Source organism: Ictalurus furcatus, chromosome 17 (assembly GCF_023375685.1).
Source record: "Ictalurus furcatus strain D&B chromosome 17, Billie_1.0, whole genome shotgun sequence".
Classification (NCBI taxonomy): domain Eukaryota; kingdom Metazoa; phylum Chordata; class Actinopteri; order Siluriformes; family Ictaluridae; genus Ictalurus; species Ictalurus furcatus.
The window spans coordinates 7,410,139-7,432,288 of record NC_071271.1 but is presented as its reverse complement, the minus strand read 5'-3'; the positions used below and the strand labels follow the sequence as shown (position 1 = coordinate 7,432,288).

Below are 22,150 nucleotides of genomic sequence, written 5' to 3'. Positions count from 1 at the left end.
ATTACCATTAGCCATCTGAACCTACATCATTCATGTCATGCACCTTTTTCTCTTTCTTTCCTGGTTTACACAAGTTTTTCTCTTTTTGTTTCACTTTGCACAGTTTACACTGTTTGCATTCTTTGTCTTTGAATCAGCATTCAGTAGGTTCATGTGGCTTTTTCCCACATCTAAAGCATGCATGTGTTTTTCCGTTGCACAGCTCACGCGACACTCTACTGTGGTCTTCCTTTGCAATTCGAAAGTCCCTATCTCCAATGTGTGAGTTAATGTCAAGTATTTTTTTTCCCAGTAACCAGTTATTTCTGCATGCTTCATTGTGCAGCCTGCACACAAACCTATCTCTGAGGGCATCAAACAACACTTCGCCAAACTGGCACTGCTCTGCAAGTGTGCAGTCTGCACTTAATTTTTAAAATGAATGTCCTGTTCACTAACTACAGTTATTAACAACAAATTATCAGTAATGTTACATTTTAAATAACCAGCAACCACTGACATATTTATCTCCTTCAGTTTAAAACAGCAATGCCTGTGCCTTGCTGGAGTAGTGCAAGAATCACACCATTGGGAGAGATTTGCTTTCAGATTTTATTACTTTCTTCATTCATTCTCAGTCTCAAAATGAACTGCTTTCCTCCCATAGACAGCTCTGTGGTCTTTATGTTGATTTATGCATTTAAACAACAAAAACGCAGTCTTCACAGGCAAAACTCAGAGCTCAAATCAAAAGCAGACATTCAGAACTACTCATATTTTTAAACAATATATATATATCAGGCACACATGGGCAACAAAAAACACCTGCCAGTCACATATTCCAACATTGTTGGTCACTTGAAAAATGGATGGGTTCAAATAAATAGTCCATCCATCCATCCATCCATCTTCTACTGCTTACTCCTTCTTCAGGGTCGTGGGGGAACCTGGAGCCAATCCCAGGGAGCATCGGGCACAAGGCGGGGTACACCCTGGACAGGGTGCCAGTCCATCGCAGGGCACAATCACATACACACTCACACACCCATTCATACACTACGGACACTTTAGACACGCCAATCAACCTACCATGCATGTCTTTGGACTGGGGGAGGAAACCGGAGTACCTGGAGGATACCCCCACAGCACGGGGAGAACATGCAAACTCCTCAAATAAATAGTGCCATGTTCTAAGTTGTTCACACATCTAGATAAAAATAACCGGAAAAGAAAAATGAAATTCTAGTCTATTTTCTCATATTCATCTTATGAATTAATATGAGAAAAATATATTTGAAGTATATTCCCATTGATATTTAAAATGTCTGGGTGACTAGGTACAGGAAATTGTTCAACCATGACTTCCTGTTTCAGGGGGGTATAAATATGAGGTAACACATAGGCCATACTCCCTTGGTCATTCATAACAATGGGTAAGATCAAGGAATATAGCTGTGATGTGCGGCAAAAGGTTGTTGAGCTTCACAATATGGGAATTGTAATGGGAAAATAGCTCAAGCATTGAAAATGCCCATTTCCACCATCAGGGCAATAATTAAGAAGTTCCAGTCAACTGGAAATGTTATGAATGAACTTGGAATTAGACGTGTGTCTATATCGTCTCAACAAACTGTGAAGAGGATGGTTGGAGTGGCCAAAAAATCTCTGAGGATCACAGCTGGAGAATTGCAGAAGTTAGTTGCGTCTTGGGGTCAGAAAGTCTCCAAAACTACAATCTGAAGTCACCTACATCACCACAAGTTGTTTGGAACGGTTTCAAGAAAAAAGCCTCTACTCTCATCCAAAAACAAACTCAAGCGTCTTCAGTTTGCCAGACACTACTGGAACTTCAAATGGGATCGGGTTCTATGGTCAGATGAAACCAAAATAGAGCTTTTTGGCAATAAACACCAGAGGTGGTTTTGGTGCACAGAGAGGGAGCCATATGGAAAAGTACCTCATGCCCACGGTTAAATATGGTGGTGGCTCTTTAATGTTTGGTGCTGTTTTTCTGCCAGAGGACCTGGACATTTTGTTAGGACACATGGCATCATGGACTCTATCAAATATCATCAGATATCAAATGAAAACCTGACTGCCTCTGCCAGAAAGCTTAACATAGTCTGTGGTTGGATCTTTCAGCAGGACAATGAGCCAAAACATACATCAAAATCAACACAAAAATGGTTTACTGACCACAAAACCCATAGAAACCTGTGGGGTGAAATGAAGAGGAGAGTTCACCAGCGTGGTCCTCAAAATTTGAAGGATCTGGAGAGATTCTGTATGGAGGAACGTTCTCAGACCCCTCGCCATGTATTCTCCAACCTCATCAGGCATTATAGGAGAAGACTCAGAGCTGTTATCTTGGCAAAGGGATATAGCTGAAAGTATTGAATAAAAGGGTGCAAATAATTGTTGCACAACTATATTTAACCTAGAAAAGTCTGAGGTGAATTCATAGGGGTGCCAAAATTTGGGTTGCTAGATATATAACCCCTTCAGTCTCCTCTTCAGGAGGTGAAATTCATGCTCAACTGTCTGGTGATTGGCCTTTATAAAACCTTTCACTCCCCCCCACCGATAAAGAGTTGGCCATGTGTTTTGGATCGTTGTCTTGCTGCACGATAAAGTTCCTCCAGATTAATTTGGATGCATTTCTCTGTAAATTGGCAGATAATATGTTCCTGTAAACTTCTGAATTCATTCTGATGCTACCATCATGAGTTACATCATCAGTAAAGATTAGTGAGCCTGTTCCAGAAGCAGACATGCAAGCCCAAGCCATGACACTACCTCCACCATGTTCTTCGAACAGTGGATTGTGATACCTTTAGCCCTGCCCTGTGGAGGTTGTTGGTGTTGCCACTGACTGATGTTTTTGTGTTTCTCTTCACAGCTCTAACATTGTTTCTGTCTTCAGCTGTTGTTGTTTTCATTGGCCGACTAATTCACTGTCTATTGCTCAGTACACCAGTGGTTTCTTTCTTTTTCAGGAATTTCAGATTGTTGTATTGGCTATGCCCAATGTTTGTGCAATGCCTCTGATTGATTTTCTCTCTTTTTTTCAGTTTCAATATTATTACTTGCCTACAAATTGGGTGGTCTAACAAAATGTGCTATGTCCTATATCGTTTAACACATCTACATGTCTCTTCTCATATTCATCTTTTGATCTCAAACCCAAATGTCTTCAGACTACAGACTACTATACACATATAAATATAAATAAATAAATCTATCTATCAATAGGTTCCATGTTGGGTCCTTCCAGATTTTCTTATACAGCATATACAGCAGGATTTTTCTCTTCATCTGGAAGGTCTGCAGTATGGGCTAGCTTTGAAGTCCAGACTGACAAACCTGCAAAGATCTGTGGTGCATAGTTGTCATATAAGACACCAGCTGTTGCCTTAACTTTCGCAACACCCTGAGTGAAACTATGCAGGTTACTACAATTGGACGGCCGTAGTTTCAGATCTGCTTTCCAGTGCTGTGGTGTGCAGCCAGGTAGAACAATGGTTTTGGCTTCAGCTGAGAATGAAATCTACAGCTGCTCTGGTGTTTTTCAGTTTCAATGAATTTAATGGGAGCCTTTTCTTATTTTTATGAACTCTTGCTTCCACATCAGCAATTTTATAATGCTTTATCAGAGCATTAAAACTTCTGTTCTGTTCGAGTTCATGAACATATTTGAAAACATCTATGCATATAATCACTGTAGAAGAAACCAGTGCTTTGTTCTTTGAGCTCAGTCTGATTTCCTCTTGCTGGATTTTAAAGGTGCGTAACACCAGGCAGTTTCACACTCTTCATGTGACATACTCAAGAACTGAAGATGAATATCCAGCAGCTCCTCCTGGGGAAATCTTATTTGGCATAGCTCTCCAACATTCCCTTTCAGGAGGGAATTTCACCATTTACCTTTCAGGAGCAGGGGCATGCATTTTCTGCAGCTGTGCTTGCTTTATCTCTAAAAAGCAGGAACAATCAGGTATGCCATATTTTCAAAACTGACATGATGATGTGCTGAAAACATTACAAGATTCTATTATGGTTATGTACAGAAATCATTATGTAATGAAATCATTATCCTAAATGAGCCTTCCTAAATTATTCTTCAGAACCTCTATCAATTGTCACTGTTAATAGTACCATTGAGAAATCCAGCCTGTCAAATAGTCATTTAAAACTGACAAAATTATTTATTAATTAATAGAATATATAATAGTAGTTAAATTTAATAGATTATTAAATCATTGTCTGTGTGACAGAACCACACTTAACCTTTAAAGAAACATGTTTTAAATATCTGCTTTTGCTTTCCTTTTACTGAATTTGTTTTATAAATAAAAACATTTTAAAATAATTTTTTTCAATGTTTTATATAAAAGAAAACATTTTATGTACAGTGCTGTGAAATTTTGTGTATATCTCATGCTAAATAGTTTTAGATCTTCAAACAAAATATTTGCTTTATAACATAAAGCAAAAGCAACCTGAGTAAACACAAAATACAGTTTATTACAATACAATACAATCTATTAATTTTTTTATTCAAGCAAAATAATTATAATTATCCACCAGCTATCACCCATGTGAAAAACTAATTGCCCCCTTAAAAATCTAGTTGTGCCAGCTTTAGCTGCAATAACTCCAATAAAACGTTACTGATTACTGGAGATCAGTCTTTCACAGCACTGTGGTGAAATTTTGTCAAACTTTAATTTAGCTTTTTTTTTTTTTTTGCCATTCAGAGGTGGACTTACTCCTATACTTTGGCTCATTGTCTTGCTGCATAATGCAATTGCGCTTGAGTTTCAACTTGCGGACTGAAGACCGGACATTCTCCTTTAGGATTTTCTGGTAGAGAGCAGAATTCATGTTTCCCTCAATTATTGCAAGTTGGCCAGGCCCTGAAGCAGTAAAGCATCCCCACACCATCACAATTCCACCACCATGCTTGACTGTAAGTATGATGATCTTTTTGTGGAATTCAGTGATTGGTTTACGCCAGATGTAACGGGACCCATGTCTTCTAAACAGTTCCACTTTCGACTCATCAGTCCACAGAACATTCTCCCAAAAGGTTTGATGATCATCAAGGTGTGTTTTGGCAAAATTCAGACGAGCCTTAATGTTCTTCTGGGTTAGCAGTGGTTTTTACCTCGCCACTCTTCCATGGATGCAATTTTTGCCCAGTGTCTTTCTGATCGTGGAGTCATGAACAGTGACCTTTACTGATGCAAGTTCCTTTGATGTTGTCCATGGCTCTTTTGTGATTTGCTGGATGAGTAGTTGCTGTGCTCTTGGAGGAATTTTGGAAGGTTGGACACTTCTGGGAAGGTTCACTACTGTTCACTAAGGTTCACTATAGGTTTTTCCATTTGGAGATAATGGCTCTCACTGTGGAGTCCCAGAGCCTTTGAAATAGTTTTGTAACCCTTCTTATACTGATGTATTTCAATCACGTTCTTCATCATCATTTTTGGAATTTATTTAAATTTTGGCATAGTGTGTTACTGGGTAAGACCTTTTAACCAACTTCATGCTGTTGAAAAAGTTCTCTTTAAGTGTTGATTTGATTGAACACGGCAGTAATCAGGCCTGGTTGCGTCTAGTCCAGCTGAACCTCATTATGAATGCAGTTTCATAGATTTAGGGAACTAAGGGGGCAAATTTTCACACAGGCCCAGTTGGTATTGGATAACATTTTTGCTTCAATAAATAACATCATTTAAAAACTGTATTTTGTGTTTACTCAGGTTGCATTTGTTTTATCTTAGATTTTGTTTTAATTTCTGAAACAATTTAGTATGAGAGATTCCCAAAAACAGAACAAATCAGGATGGTGCAAATACTTTTTTACAGCACTGAAAATAACATTTCCATGTCATTTTAAAAAAATATATTTTATGTTACCATATATAATATAAAATATATGTAATAAATATCTGTATAAAAGATAACTAAAACTATTTTTTGTAGTCTCTAGAGTTTACACAAAATTGTGTGAAAAACAAAAAACACTGTGTGACAAAAAATTAAACAAAAATTAGACATCCAGTTAGTGGCAGTTCTGGGAGGAGAAACACCTTGTTGATGAGAGAGGTCAGTGGAGAATAGTCGGACTGGTTCAAGTTGACAGAAAGGTTAAAGTAACTGAATTAACAGCTCTTTACAACAGTGGTGAGAAGGGATCTGATAGAACCTTGAGGCTGATGGGCTCATCAGGTTCCACATCAGGTTCCACTGCTGTTAGCCAACAACAGGAATCAAAGGCTACAGTGGGAATCTAAGACTCACTGAAACTGTACGGTTGAAGATTGGAAAAATGTTGCTTGATAGGCTTGTGTAATACTGATTTTTCCCCTAATCATGACTTACCATTTTAAAAAAATAATGAAAAACAATTAAGATTTATTGGTTCCGTTCCACCACACGAGATCCACACTGATGAGAATTCTCAGAAGTGATCTGACACCCGGAGCTCAAGCTCCAGTATTTATACTGTATTTACACAGTAGATAACCAATATATTTCAGAAAGACTATGATATCAATACCAATAGGGTTAAAAAAGAGCTCATCTACATTACCATTATGTTTTGAAAAAGGCCTTTACAATTTACCATTAGGTTCTGAAAAAGGGCTTTCCAAGTTACCATTAGGTTCAAAAGTGGAGAGACAAAACAATTTAGAGTGACCTTGGTCTCACTATTATCTTGCGGGGGGGGGGGGGGGGGGGCAGCTTGACTCAGCTACCCTTATAAATGGCTCCTCATGGTTTTCTCTTAAAATTAAGGCCTTCCTTGTGTGACAAGAATCTTCACCATGTGAATTATGAGTAAGTTACATTTTTCTGTATGTCTAGTTTATAATTTATTTTCATATTTGCTCTATATCTCTATTTTATATATAGTTATACTGCTTGCAAAATGGTTTACTGTACTTCCTACTTCATAATATCATTATATTACCCTTCTACTATCCTACATATCCTACTACTCTTTATTTTTATAAAGAGTATACATAAAGAGTATATATTTTATTATTATAAGATATTACCCTTATAATATCTTAATACTCTTTTTTATTATTCTTATAAAGTTATAATTTTATGTGTGTGTGAGAGAGAGAGACAGAGAGAGTGTGTGTGTGTTTTATGTCTACATGCCCGCCCTTGACTGTAGGAGAGTGTGTGTGTGTGTTTGCACTCCTCAGCTCTTATACTTCTTTTTGACTTTTTGACTAATAAACCATAGTGTGTTACTCTTAAAGTGTGAATCCAATTCGTCAATATCCGCCTAATACCGCTTCTGTGTGTCTAGGTGCCCGTCGTCATTTTTCCTTCTCTCCTTTACTGGAGGGTCTGGATTTGAATCTGACCATTCTTCCCTCTTCTCACCTGTCAGTCCGCCCTACTCTCAGTGGTCTCCTTATTTCACCTTTGCTGACTATCCCATGTCCCCAGGACACACCCCATTTTCTTCCCCCTACCGCTCTCCTCAAGATTACGCACCCACCAGTCCTGTGAATTATCAATAAAATTACATATTACTCATACTAGGTCTCCCTCATGTTTATTTCATGTCATTTTTATCCACAACAATTGTCAGGAACCGAAAAGCAGGAAAATGAGCATTTCCACCATTTCAGAGGGTAGGAGGAGGGTGTAATAATATTATCAGCTGTGCAATCAGGAACTGCTTCCTGGGGTTATGAATCTGGCTCTCCTTCGCATGCATGTGCATTACAAAGTTGGCATACTATTGCTGCAAATGTACTCAAAATTTCTGCTGATTCTATTGTGAAAATAGAATACTATGGTGCATGAATGCCCATGAAAGCGGGTCTGCCAAGGAGTCATAATTTATATGTCAGAATGACATATAACTAACAAAAACAAAAAAGGCACTTTTACTCACCGCATATATTATTTCCATTAACATTATTTGTAAAATGTTACAGATCAAAACCTTCGTCTATTTTATTTCATATTAATGAACTCAACATTCTCCATTGACAGTGACAGAAATCAAGGGTGCCACATGGGGAAAGGGCCATGGCTTCCCACTGTCATTTACATGTACTTTCTGAGAGCTCAAAACACCAGCACGAATATTTAAATTGTTATATGTCGATGGGCTCATCTCGTTTTATTTTGGGGAGAAAAAATTGGCTTATTTTTAGGTGATAACTTGTAGTAGTGTACCCTGGTGTTAAATTGCAGAGCTACTACTCAAAACGCATGAAGGTTAGCAGGTATGATAATATAATATAATATAATTGGACAAACATCACTGAACATCATGTCCAGAGTAGTCAAAGGTTTTTTCTCTTTTAACAGAGATTGTGTTGATTACAATAATTATACCACAGTGTGACTGAATTCTTAAATCAAGGTGTTGATTAATTTTCTATAGCAGCACACATCTTAATATTACATTAATATTCACATATACTTAACATAATATAATATACATAATCTAAACCTAATAATTAACAGATTAAGATGCCATGTTGTTATAACAAGGAAAAATGTTTTCTGCTAGATTTATGGAACCAGTCATTTAACATTTATGGAAGGAGTGTCAGTGCTTTGTAAAAGTCAAAGAGTTTCCTGACACTTACTTTACAGTAGCTGTATACAGTGGTTCCCTTACCAGCTCCTTATTTTTCTCTCTCAAAGTTAATGAGACAAAAAAATTGCAGTTTGTTATATTAGAGCAACCAGATAGCACTCCTCTTTCCTAAAGACTCGCAGATGGTAAGGTCAGAATTTGGTATTAACAGCATGAATCCATGGACCCAACCTGCCTTGTGTCAACAGTTCAGGCTGGTATAACGCTGTAGAGAGGGTTTTCTTGGCACACAGTGGGTCCCTTAATACCAATTGAGCATCATTCGAATGCCACAGCCTATTTGAGCACTGTTGCATGTGCATCCCTTTATGGCCACAATTTGCCCACTTATAATGTCTATTTCTAGCAAGATAATGCACCTAAAGCCTAAAGTCCTAAAGTACTAGCCGTTTCAAACTGGTTCAATAAACAGGACAATGAGTTTGGTGTACTTTAATAGCATCCTCAGTTACCAGACCTAAATCCAGTAGAGCACCTCTGGGATGTTGTACAAGAGAAGATTCTCAGCATGAAAATAAAATAAAAAATAGTGAAGCGCTTAACAATAATATCCAAAGAGTAAAGTGAGGCACTAAATAATAATATCCAAAAAGTAAATCAAATGCAAGGTCAAGGTCACTGGCATAGTGCATTACATTGCCCCGTCACTGTAGCTTACGGATACTGAACGAAGGTGCTCCTGTGATCTCTAATGGCAGTGGTGGCTCAGCTCTGGTTACTTGGTTCAGGGGAGATAGAAAGTGGGGTTTGAGTAGAGAGACATGGAAAGTAGGAGTGATTTTGTATGTATGTATGTATGTGGTAACTCTACTTTATTAGAAACTGGATTTACTTGTCTGAGGATATGAAAGGGACCAGTAAAATGGGGAGTTAGTTTTCTGACAGGAGTTTGAGTTTCAGATCCTTTGTGGATAGCCAGAATGTCTGCCCAGGTCATAGAGATAGATGTGTATGACTATGTGGGGTCTGCTTGTTGTTTTTGAAGGCAAATGGCATGCTGCATTTAAACACAGGCTGCCTCCCAGGTCTGTTCACTCCTCATCCAATCATTGACAGCTGTGAAATCCAAGGCACAAACGATTGCTTTAAGACTACATAGAAAGCCTGGCATCCCCTAAAATTTCATTAAAATGCAGCAATGAAATGCTTAACAAAGTGTTTATGTTATGCATCATTCTTGCTGAAATTCAATATTTTAATGAATCAAATGATCAAATATATCACTGCAGTATGTCACTGTTCATTGCAATGCAAACTCTTTGCAGCCTGTGTGAAAATCTCATATGAAGCCCCTGACACGCCTCCAATAGAAGCCTGGTTATGAATGGCTTCAAGGCAGGTTCAAGTACAATGTGTTTTAATAGGAGCAAAGATTAAAATTCATTGGACAACAGGCTTTTAATACGTTATTTTGAGTTCTGCCTGGAGGCTGTGTATCTCTGGGAGTGAATGCAAGTGTGGTCAGGTTGGTTTTGCATAGAAAAAACATCTCAGTGCAGGTTTGCCCATATGCTTCTCAATATGATGATTGGGAGATCTCTCAAAGGGGCAGAACCTCATTATCAACTATTAACTATTATCCAGGGAAAGAGACGAGGCTGAAATCCTAACATGCATTGGAAGGGTGTGAGGCCTGTGGAGGAGGGAATCAGAAAAGTCTGTGCATACTCAATCCAGGGGAGAAAGCAGCTCAGGACATGTTGGTTGTTTGCACAGAAGGCTATGAAGAACATCCCGATCATTTGTCTGTCAACTGAACTGGGGGTGATAGCCCTAAGGCAGAATGACAGTAATGTATAGACATTTGCAAAAGGCATGCCTTCGATCTAATATGCACTTGGACGGTGACCAAGCAGCCCATGCACACATAACCCGACACGCATCTCGCACGACTGCCACTCAGGTGCTGAACAGACAGCTCTGCTTCAGCACCGTGATTGCTTTGGACAGCTTGGAAGCACATAGCTGCAGGGCGGGATGGCAGAAACACATACGGCTGGTGGCCAATGAGTGGAGTGGCAGTTACTCACCGAAGGAGGATATAAAAGATGCTCCTTGGCCCAGCTGCACCCTCGGCCGCTACCCGCTGCTAGCGCCATGCTCCCCTGGTCCTGCCTCAAGCCAGCTCCAGCCAGATCGCTTCTCCCCACGCCGGGAAGACAGCGCCACTCGCCACCTTCACCCAGAGACCTCACGCCTTCACCATTCCCCTTCCCTCACATATTAAAATAAAACACTTCTACTTTTTGCACCTAAACTGCCTCCAGTGTGTCTGTGTTCAGCCTGTCTCAGCCTTGAGTAGCTACACCTAGAAGTGAGGGGTTTTGAATGGTGAAGAATGGGGGAGCTAGTGAATCTTTCTTTGAGGTTCTGGAATGCTTGTGTGACTACATTGAACCATTTCAAAGTTCTCGGCTTCCACTTCGTAAGGGAAGTCAGAGGTAGCATGACACAGCAGAAGACTTGTATGACAGGCAATAGAAATTGGTGAATCCGAGGAACCTTTGCATCTCCTTGGTGGCATGAGGCTGGGGTCAGGAATTTACAGCTCCGACCTTGGATTAGTTCATTTTCATCCCATGCTGGTCTAGGATGTAACCTAAGATCTTCACAGATGGCTGAAGAAATTCATACTTTTCCATTTAACAAGCAAATTATTTTCCAATAGCTTTTTGAGAACTTGTCAAATATGCTGAATACGTTCCATCTCTGATGAAGAAACGATCAACATATTGATATACACAATGGGAAATGTTTCCAAAAACTCTCAGAATTTCAGGAAAGAAGGCTTGAAAAAAATGGAAGCAGCATTTACAAGCTCATATGGCATTACAAAATATTCATAATAGGCAATCATGGAGGCAGCTTTCCATTCACTGCCTTCTTTGATTTGTATGCACTTCAAAGATCTAATTTGGTGAAAATGTTTGCTCCTCTTACCTGTTTGAGGGCATAAGGGACAAGAGGCAGTGGGTATTTGGACTTAATCATGACAGCATTGTGGAACTGTAATCAATACATGGTTGGAGCTTGCAATAATTTTTCTCCAAAGAAGAACCCTGCCACAATGGGGGGCATGGTCAGCCTAATATAGCCTTGGTTCAGAGCTTCCAGGATGTACTATTCTATGGCTTTTTCTTAGGTGTGGTATGTAGATATGTACAGCTTCTTGGTGGCAAGGAGCCAGACAGGAGGTCAATGGCACAGTCCCAGGGGTGATGAGGTGGAAGCTTGGCAGTTTTGTCTTTGCTAAATACCTCAGATCGTTCTGGAATTTGGATCTTTTGTGGGGTATCTGGGCTTTACACCTGTCTAGAGTGACAAGGTAAAGAGATGGGATTGTCAGGTTATGGGTAGCCAACCAAAGTGTTTCAAGAACAATCTTTAAGGGATATAAGTGGAATGTTTAACATTTTTGCTGTGGTTTCATGACGTTACCAGCAGCTCCTTAGTCAGCAAGTGCTGGAAAATAGTTAGAATATAGGCACCAGAATAGTTTCACAGGTAAGAGAATTCTCTTATCTATTGAAGGAGTTGTACCTTTTCTCACCTGCATTTGATGATGATTTTTGGCTTTGGGTTTAGGTGGCTCAGAAGTGACTCAGAAGTTATTTCCACAGTATACTCAAAGCCCACTTTGTTTAAGGCATTCCTTCTCTTCCAGAATCAGGTTAGCACAAGCTACTTCCATGGACTCTAGGTATATTGTGGCTAGGCAGAGGACATGATTGGATAAATAAGCTGGGAGAGCATTGTTGTGATATAGTAGTTCTGTTTGCAGCATCTTATTGAGGCCTTGAAGGAAAACCAGTTTTAGTGCATTTTGTTCCATACATTTTTGGCTTATAGGGTGCGAAAAGGAAGAACATAATGAGTTGCAGTCTTTTTATCTTGCTTAATTGAGTCTCTCTCCAGCCTCTTCCTGATTGATGGTAATCACATAGCTCCCAGAATTATCTCTCGAACTCTGCGAATGTTTGGTGCAGTGTCACATGATTGAAATAGTGGTGGCCCAAGTGGATGGGAGGGATGGCATACTCTGTTATTAACCAGTTGTGGGTGTCTGTGAGTCTAGGTATGCAGAAGAGGGTAGGTAGCACTTTCTGTCAAATGTATTACGCTGCCCTGTGATTCACTATGAGCAGCAATTGGAAACGATGTGTTTGGTTGGCTTCACAGGTCTCAGAGGAAAAATGTGCTATCCTTCACCCTTCCAGGTTGGTAGCTGTCTTGTGGTACGGGAGAACTGGATGTTGGTTGGAAATTGACCTTGACTGAATTAGGGAAGAAATTAGGAAAAAAAATTGGAATTTCACTGGAATTTCACTCTGACTCACTGATTGTCTAAAAGTAACTACTATTTATTGATTTACATTTAATTTGTATTTAACTGAATATGTAATATATAAAATAATACACATGACCCTTGTAACAACACATGCAACTCAGGAACACAGTGGACTCAAGGTGAGTAGGGCAGGCAGCAAAAAACCCAAAATTGTGTGATAAAAAACAGAATGAAAAACTTGCAAGGGTCAGGCAATCAGGAATCAGAATGAACAAGGCAAACCAAGATCTCAGAAACCAAAGGATGATAGCAGAGTTAAAATACCAGAATATCACTAAAGGAGGCTTGGCATGTAAGGAAAGAATAACACTGAACGATACTTTGCACTAAGGGTATGTTTGGTGTGTGCTTATACTGTATAGTGGTGAATGGCGAGTGGTGATTGAGTTCAGGTGTGTGTAATCAGAAATTGGGTGACTGTGAATGTGACAGAGAGTGTGTGTACTGGGAACTGGAGATGATGCGTATTGGGAATGCGTGTTGGGAAATGGAGTTCAAGGCTGCCATGTTTGTATGAAGTAAAGTATGGCAGAGTGGTGCAGGGAGGTTTGGGTATATTCAATCCAAGTATACACTGGAATGAGGTAAGCTGGGTGGCAGAGTGGCACAGAGAGTTTTGGGCGTTTTGGGGCATATTCAGCTCAACTGAAGCCAAGACTAATCTGCCTGGTTAGCATCACAAAATGTCATTGGAAATCTTCATGGTTGGCCTGCTCCACCTGATCATTAGATGATAGGTGGTATCCTTGTGTGAGTCTGACCATGACTTCTAATTTTTCTATGAAACTGGACATGAATTGTGTGCCTCTGACACTAACTATACCGAAGTATTTGAACATGTGGTTGAAAAGTGTTTCTGCCATTGCAAAGGCCAAAGGCAGTTTTTGTAGTGGAATGAGGCTCAGGGATTTTGAGAACCAGTCAGTGATGACCTTTATAACTGTGTTTCCTTGGGAAATAGATTAATCATGAAGTCAATGTCCAGGTGAGACCATGGTCATTGGGGAACCAGCAGAGGCATTAATTTAATTGCCAGCAGGGTCCTGGGCACTTTGGCTTAAACATGATGTGGCAAACCTGTTCATGTTGCTGTGCATGCTTGGTCACCAGTACACATTTTGGAGGAGCTGACAGGTTTTGTGAACCTCGGGATGTCCGGTGGTGCAGGAGGTGTGAGTCCATGTGATCACTTTGTCTCTCAACATTTTCTCCATGTGAGACAGGATTCTGGTACGGGTGTTTAAAGATGGGTGCAGTGGTAAATGCGTTCTTGAAGGATAGAGAAGTATTGATCCCTAGCTGACTTTAATTTCTTGGTCCGTTTCTTGATCAGGGAAGTGAGCAGTGCAGTGATGTGGCTGAAGTTGTGAATGAACTTTCATTAGAAGTTGGTAAATCCCAAAAATCTCTGGAGGTCATTGATGGTGACAGGTTTGGGACAATCTCAGACAGCATTTACCTTATTCGTCTCCATGAGAGCCCCCTCTTACTGATAATGTAACCCAGGAAGATTCCTTATATGTGGAACTCATATTTTTCTCCTTTTATATAGAACTAGTTCCGTGGCTGCAGTTTTATCACTTGCTTGACATGGTTAATGTGAGTTTCTAGGGATGGAAAATAGATGAGAATGTTGTCTAGCTAGTTGTTACTAACTTGCCCAGCATATCTCGAAGGATGATATTAATAAAACACTGAAAAACTGAAGGTTTGCAAGGCCTATGGCATGACGCAATATTCAAAGTTGCCAAGGATGGTGCTAAAAACTGTTTTCCATTTGCCCCCTCTCTGTTTGGTCAATAAACAGGGCTCTCAGATTGTTCTATGGCTGATAGAAACAGACGAAGAGGATAAAGATTCTTTACGGTCACTTGGTTTAATCCTTTATCATCAATGTACAGTATGGTCTGAGTGTACCACCTTTTTTCAAACAAAAAAAGGATGCTGCTGATGAGGGCATCGTAAATGTAAACCTGTTTAAGTGCTTCCTTGAGGTATGCTTCCATGGCTTTTTCCTCAGTGACTATTTGTGGGTTGATGCGGTTGTGCGGTGATGTGGCACCTGCCATATGCTCTATGGTGCAGTCATAATGGCTATAAGGATGTAAGCTGCTGGCCTTGACTTTACTAGACACATCCTGGAATTCTGGTAATAGGCCAGAATCTCCACCTGTGTGGATGTTTGCAGGCTTTTTATGGGGGTACATATGGCTGTGGAGTTCTGAGAAATTTGGCATGACAGTTGGGAGACCAGCTAATGAGTTCCTTCTCTGGGTTGTGAACATGCATCCAAGGGAAGGCTAGGATGATGGGAACTTGGTGGATATGAAAATGAAAAATGTATTCCTGGTGTAGGGCACTGACTTGTAGGTGAAGGGTTTAGTGTGATGCAAGTTGGAGCTCTCTCCAAATGGTAAACCACTTTCAACACCAGCTCGTTCCATCCTCTGCTGGCAGCTAGAGTTTTGAACTCCAGGGAATACTCTGTGACATTCCCATTGCCCTCTTTGATGTCTAGAGGCTTCACACAATGTTGAAAGCACTCTATATCTAGCATTGGATTCCCTGCTTTGAGATCAAATGGCTGTAACACAGGTAAGTGCTTCGTCTTCAAGGAGGTTTATGAAGTGAGCAATTTTATGCAGCCCAGACACTCCCTCTTAAGTGAGTAAGAAATGCATGAAGCATTGTAGTAAGAAACGCTAGCACAGGGCTGGATCGCCGGCATATTTCTCTGGGCATGAGAGGAGTGGGAGGACTTGACAAGCAGGTGCAGCCTGTGGAGTTACTTAGCTGCGGGATCCTAGCATCAAGCTGGAGCAATTGCTGTTGATGTTCTTCCAGTAGCCGGCCTTGGGACACAAGTGCCTGCTGCCACTCGATCATACTTGCTGCATCCAAAGAAGTGGTAAAGTATTGTGTCATGCAGCGAAGGTGGATACAAGTGTGTTTATTTACACAGAGCAGGTAGCAAATCAAATCCAAAAATATCTTAAAAACTTGCAGGCAATTAGCAATCAGAATTAACATGGCAAACCAAGGTTTCATAAACCAAAACACAATAGCAGAGTTTGAATACCAGAATATCAATATCAGTAAACAAGGCTTGACACATCAGGAACAAAGAACACTAAATGATACTTAACATACTGAAGGTATGTATGGTGTGTGGTTATATAATGATGAGTAGTGAGTGATTGATTACAGGTGTGTGTAATCAAACGTCGGGTGACCGTGAACATGATAGTGAGTGAGTATGCTGGGAGCTGGAGTCCAAGGTGGCCATGTTTGCAGTCTGTGATCTGTGTTTGGAAATGGAGTTCGGGGCGGCCATGTTTGTAGGCAGCAGAGCCACCTGGGAGTTGGAGTCCCTCACTAATTCTGGAGTATACATGACAGCGTGATTGCTGGTGAGATTTTATTTTCAGGCAAAATGCGGCTTGGTTGCTTTTCATGTAATGTGGCTTAGCTTTTGAAATACACACTGACAAACCTCAGCCCCACTGCAGACACCCTATAAACCACACTGCCACCTGCAACAAGCATAAAATGATGTCTGCTTTTATACTTGGCTTTATTCACAGCCTACAGCCCATACAGTGCCACTGGATGAAAGAATGACATTTACTTCTTGAGGACAGGAAATGTAGCTCACAAGCTAGCAGTTAGGGAATTAATCTGTAACTACTCTTTATGCAATAATTATGCAATTATATGGAAAGCCTGGGCAAATTTTGAAAGTTAATAAAACATTTCTACATAATTTTGGGGTAAATATTTTTTAAAAAATGTTTTCTTAAATGAAAGTGTCAAAGTAAGGCAGAAAAACATGATTTTTCATAATTTTTGTCTGTTTGCCAGGATTCAGCCTCAGTGACATTCAACAAACCACATATTTATTTTAGTCCACCTTTTGTTCCTTTTTTCTCAGTTAAAGTAGGGTATGACTATTTTAATTAGAATTTCTACATTGGAATTTTAATTACACTGTTATTCATATCAGACACATAGCAAATGCACAGTTCACTGTAGGCTAAAACTTCAGAAAAGAATCATTTTAACTGTTATGAATCAATTCAACTTTAAAACATTCTGCCACAGATATGCAGCAATTCTGAACATCAGCCATCTATCCCAACAAGTCCAGCAGTGCAGGTAGGGGGTGGATTTTGTAACACAAACAATTGCTTTAAGACAGCATGGGAAGCCCAGCCTCACCTAAAATTTCATGAAAATGCATAGGTAAATTTATTTATTAATTTTTTTTATTAATTGTAGAAATGTGTCTATATCATTTTCAATCTTGGTGAAATTCAATATTGTAGCAAATCAAAATATCTTCATTTATTCATTACATTTATTCATTTAGCAGACGCTTTTATCCAAAGCGACTTACAAATGAGAAAATACAAGCAAAGCGATATATCAAGCAGAGAACAATACAAGTTGTGCTACCATTCAAGATCCATTAATTGAGTTCCAGAAGAAGCAAAGTACACAGAGTAGAGGTGTAAGTGCAATTTTTTTTTTTTTTTTTTATGAGTTGGTTAGGTGTTCACGGAAGAGGTGGGTCTTTAACTGTTTTTTGAAGATGGTGAGAGATTCTGCGGTCTGGATTGAGGTTGGAAGTTCATTCCACCACTGAGGAACAGTTAGTTTGAAGGTTCTGGAAAGGGACCTTGAGCAACGCTGAGTAGGAACTACTAAGCGTCGGTCGCTAATCGCTAATATCTCACTGCAATATGCATGAAAATCACCTTTCACACTACAAATTTTGTTGACTTTGAGAATTAAACAGTAGGCCAGACCAACAGATGAAATAAATTAGACAGGACACACACATAAAAGAACAGACACCTGTGCTTCCTATTTTAAAAACCATCAGCAACCACTGGATTGTAAAGATGTTCATAAAATATCAGCAGAGTCATCATACTAACTATCTGGTTATACATATATATATATATATATATATATACACACACACACACACACGCACACACACACACATATATATATATATATATATATATATATATATATATATATATATATATATATATATATATATATGTGTGTGTGTGTGTGTGTGTATATATGTATATATATGTATATATATTGAGGTGAGAGGTGAAGAAATACCACAAGTTTACTACAGGAGGAGAAAATGAACCATAGATTTGGTTTTAGTAAGATAAAATGTCATTCCCCCCTGTTTCTAACATCTTATTTTATTCATTTTCAGTTAAACAGTCAGAAAGGGCAATGTTATAAATATATCACGATTGGTTAAAAATATACCACACCTTTAAAGATTAAGATAAACAATTTGCATCAAGTACATGAGCGCGTCACACTTATCAGTGTAATAGTCACTGAAAAAAGTCGTCCATCCATTTTCTGTACCACTTATCCTACACAGGGTGCCTAGGGTCGCTGGGAGCCTAAAGCACCAGGGAACTCAGGGCACAAAGTGCCTATGGCTGGGCACAATCACACACACACACACACACACACACACACACACACACACACTCAGACACCCATTCACACACTACAGACAATTTGCAAATACCAATCAGCCCACAACATGGACTGGGGGAGGAAACCAGGGTACCTGGAGGAATCCCCCGAAGCACAAGGAGAGCATGCAAAGAGGTGGCAATCAAACCATAATCATTTTACTATACATTTAAACTATTCATAATCATTTTACTATAGTAATTGTTGTTACCAACATAGCAGCTAAAATATGATGCTCTAAATCTATTTACTGTATCTATGAAAGATTAGGATTAATTTATGTTCATTTTTCTTACAGTGGTCAGATTAATGTGTTTATAAAATTGTGATAAAATTGTTCACTTGCTCCAAAGATTCACTCTGGCATTATACCAGTCATGGGCAGTTTATCTGTCCAATTATAGCATCAGTGTGTTCTGATAAACTGCAACTACCGTTTGATTAATATTGACAATTAGATGTGATATAGATGTAATAAAGGGTGATACTTTAACTATTCAGTCTACAGTGGATTTGTGAATATAAGTAACAGATGGTTACTGTCTGGTTAATGTACAGTTTAATTAACTTTCAAGTAGCTTACCATTAGCCGCTATTATTTCATCTTATCATTGATGTAGATTCTGAGGGACAGCAATGCAATACTGCATATAAAATAATTAATGAATATTCAAAATAAGTTTATGCAACAATTATTTGATTGACTTTACATTTTTAGGTCCCACATTAACTGGAGTTGCAAGGAAGAACTATTTCCTTGTTTTCATAAGGCACGTGCTTTCACATTGGACATAGTAACTTGGAAGTGATTACTAAGTTGTCAAAAAAAAACAAAACAGGTTAAGCTTATAGTCAGTGGTGAAAAGTGTTAGACCCCATTGTTAGACCCCAATAAGAAATGTTTCAAGCCAAATTTGGCAAAAAATAGTTTTTGCAAAAGACATTAAGGGCTTGCACAATAGAGTGTGCATAACATGAGTTAAATAATTTCCTAAATATATTTCCTAATGACCATGTGCAGTAAATTTTGCTTTTAATATGACAAAAATGGCTTACATATAGTAAGATATTTTAACATGATTTTATTAAAGAGGAATCATACAATTTTTTGATGCCATTTACCACAATGTATTGTGCTTTGTGTTTGTCAAGGATGAAAGACCCTAGCTCGATTACAGCACTATTAGAGCTTCTTTGGATTACCATTTAGTGAATTTGAGGATAACTGTATCATGTGGGTTTGGTATATAACATCCAACACCTGAAAAAAGTAAAGATTGGTTATTAAATATTTACATATATAATGCACTGTATACACTTTGCATTTGCCAGTAAAGAATTTTAAAGATATGACATAATACTGAATCAGTACTGACCCACATCAGGACGTATTATGGTGCCATCCTGCAGTTTGACAAGAAGCTCCCAGTACGTATGTTCAGCATTGTTCCCTGCCACTCCGTTCACACTTACAAGGTATGGACCATAGTCTGTATTCTCTTCTACGGTGAATCTATGCAGAAAATTTAATACTTAATTGAAGTTAAGTAAATAAACTTTATTTATCCCCAAGCAGTTAGATGCTGGGCATAATGACCATCAAAACAGCAGGAAGACAAAAACTGCATTAACAGTACTACTACTACTTATTGTCACGATCTTGCGGGCAGATGGCGCTGCAGCGTTGACGTGCACGGACAGCTGCAGAGCGTGCATGCACGAGATAACGTAATGAGGACTGTTTCCTATGGACATGTGCCTTTGTTTTGGTTTTGTTCTCTTCCTGTTCAGGTATTGGTTGATGTTCGAGGGTGTGTCATGATTGGTCCCAACTGTCTGTATTCAAGCGTGATTATGTTTGTTATTTAAAGCCCTCGTGTTGCTGTGCAATTCGTGCAGTATTAAATGAATGAATGAATGTATAGGTGAATACGTATGCCAAGTGGTCATGTTTTCGTGTCCTGTTCTTGTTCCATGCCTCGAATCTAGTTTCATGTTTAACCTCGATTATCTCTTCCAGTCTAAACCGCGCTTCATGTTTATTGACTTCTGTTTGAGAATAAAGACTTTGATCTGCGCTTGCTTCTGTTTATAGACTCATTTCGTAACACTCTTAATAATAGTACTCTTAATCATAGTACTCTTAATAATAATAATCTAATTTATTTTCTGACACCAAAGGGTACCAATACACAAAGCAATATAAACTAATCTGTCAGGATTTCCAACATGATACAATACATGATTAGATGAAAAGATTAGGCCTATATCTTTGATATCTGAAATGTCTGAACTCGATTTTGCTATAGTTAATAATTGATCATTATTGAGTTAAACGTTTAACTATGTGGCCTATATCAGTTTTTTTTGTTTGTTTGTTGTTGTAAGCCTGCAGCCGCACCCACCCTATGCATATAAAATTGCCCAATCTGTCCTAAATAACTTACTTAAAATCACTGTCTGCTTCTTGGATCTTTCTCATAGCTCCAAGCAAGATCCCTCTGTATGCAATGTCAGTGGTGAAGGTCAAATTCTTCTGGTTGGTGAGTGAGTTGTATACAAGTAGTGAAATAGGATAGGGCTTCTGGATGTCTGCAAGCAGGAACATGAAAATCACACACTTTATATTTGACTTTTGCTGCTTCCAAAGAAAACAAGTATTTTTTGAAAAAAAAAAAATCTTTGTAAATACAAATTTGCATGCAGGTCCTGTGACGCATCACAGTCTGTGATGTACAGTGAACCGCCAGAGCAAAACACATGAACAAATATGACAGCAAAACCAAAAATACCACAACAAAACCAGAAACATGACAGCCAATCATAAACACAACAGCAAAATCAAAAACATCATCAATTGAACAGCAGTGAGCATGTTATGTTCAATAAGGACCTTTTTCTATTTTGAGCTAATGTTGATATGCCTTCTGATTTGTGCGTTTGGTTTTGCTGTTGTGTTTTTCGACGTGTTGTCCTGTTTTCGGATTTTCTGTTACATTTTTGGTTTTCTACTGTATTTCAGACCAGAGAGATCGGGTTTATGTCTACATGTTCAAGTTGTTCCACTTCTATGCATGATACATGTTAAAATCTGCATATAATTATACAGTCTATACAAAGGAAACATTTAATCAGTTACACAAACGCGACCATACCTCACAAGACATTTTGTCATCGAATATGCATGCATTCTCACCTGAAGTAAAGACCAAAGGAGCCAAAAGGTACGTGAGCATAAACACGGACAGAAGAACTGTGATTTTGAAAGCCATCTTGCCTCTTCTTTGCCCTTGATCTGTGTGTGTGCTCTCGTCTGATGGTATTATATACTGCAACACTTTGTTTTTATACCACCGCATGATCCTGCCCACTTTTTGTGCTTATCAAGACCAAACCAGAGTAATAAAAAGTATTTGCAGCTTTGTTCCATGTCCAGGTGCTGACATATTTCATTCGTGTTCAGATAGATTTATCTGTATTTTCTAATGGCTAAGTGATTTGTGTTTGTTTCCATTAGTAATAAAAAATGACTGCTCAAAATGAATGCTTATCTCGTTTAATGCATTTCACTTCAGTATCTTATTCATTAGCAACCTTGATAACATAGTTTATCAAGCTAAGTGCTTGTTAGACATGGGTGTGAACTGAACAATGCC

At 38.9% G+C, this 22,150-nt stretch overlaps 1 protein-coding gene across 1 annotated transcript; it reads right to left on the bottom strand.

Moving 5' to 3' along the window:
* Positions 1 to 18,095: 18,095 nt before the first annotated feature.
* LOC128621784 (transcobalamin-1) lies at positions 18,096 to 21,822 on the bottom strand. The gene is made up of 4 exons (XM_053647742.1): positions 21,691 to 21,822; positions 20,942 to 21,086; positions 19,871 to 20,007; positions 18,096 to 19,755 (listed from the first exon to the last, which is right to left on the bottom strand). Exons 1-4 carry the CDS (start codon positions 21,764 to 21,766, stop codon positions 19,694 to 19,696), a joined length of 420 nt encoding a protein of 139 aa, XP_053503717.1. The 5' UTR covers positions 21,767 to 21,822; the 3' UTR covers positions 18,096 to 19,693.
* Between the last annotated feature and the right edge of the window lie 328 nt (positions 21,823 to 22,150).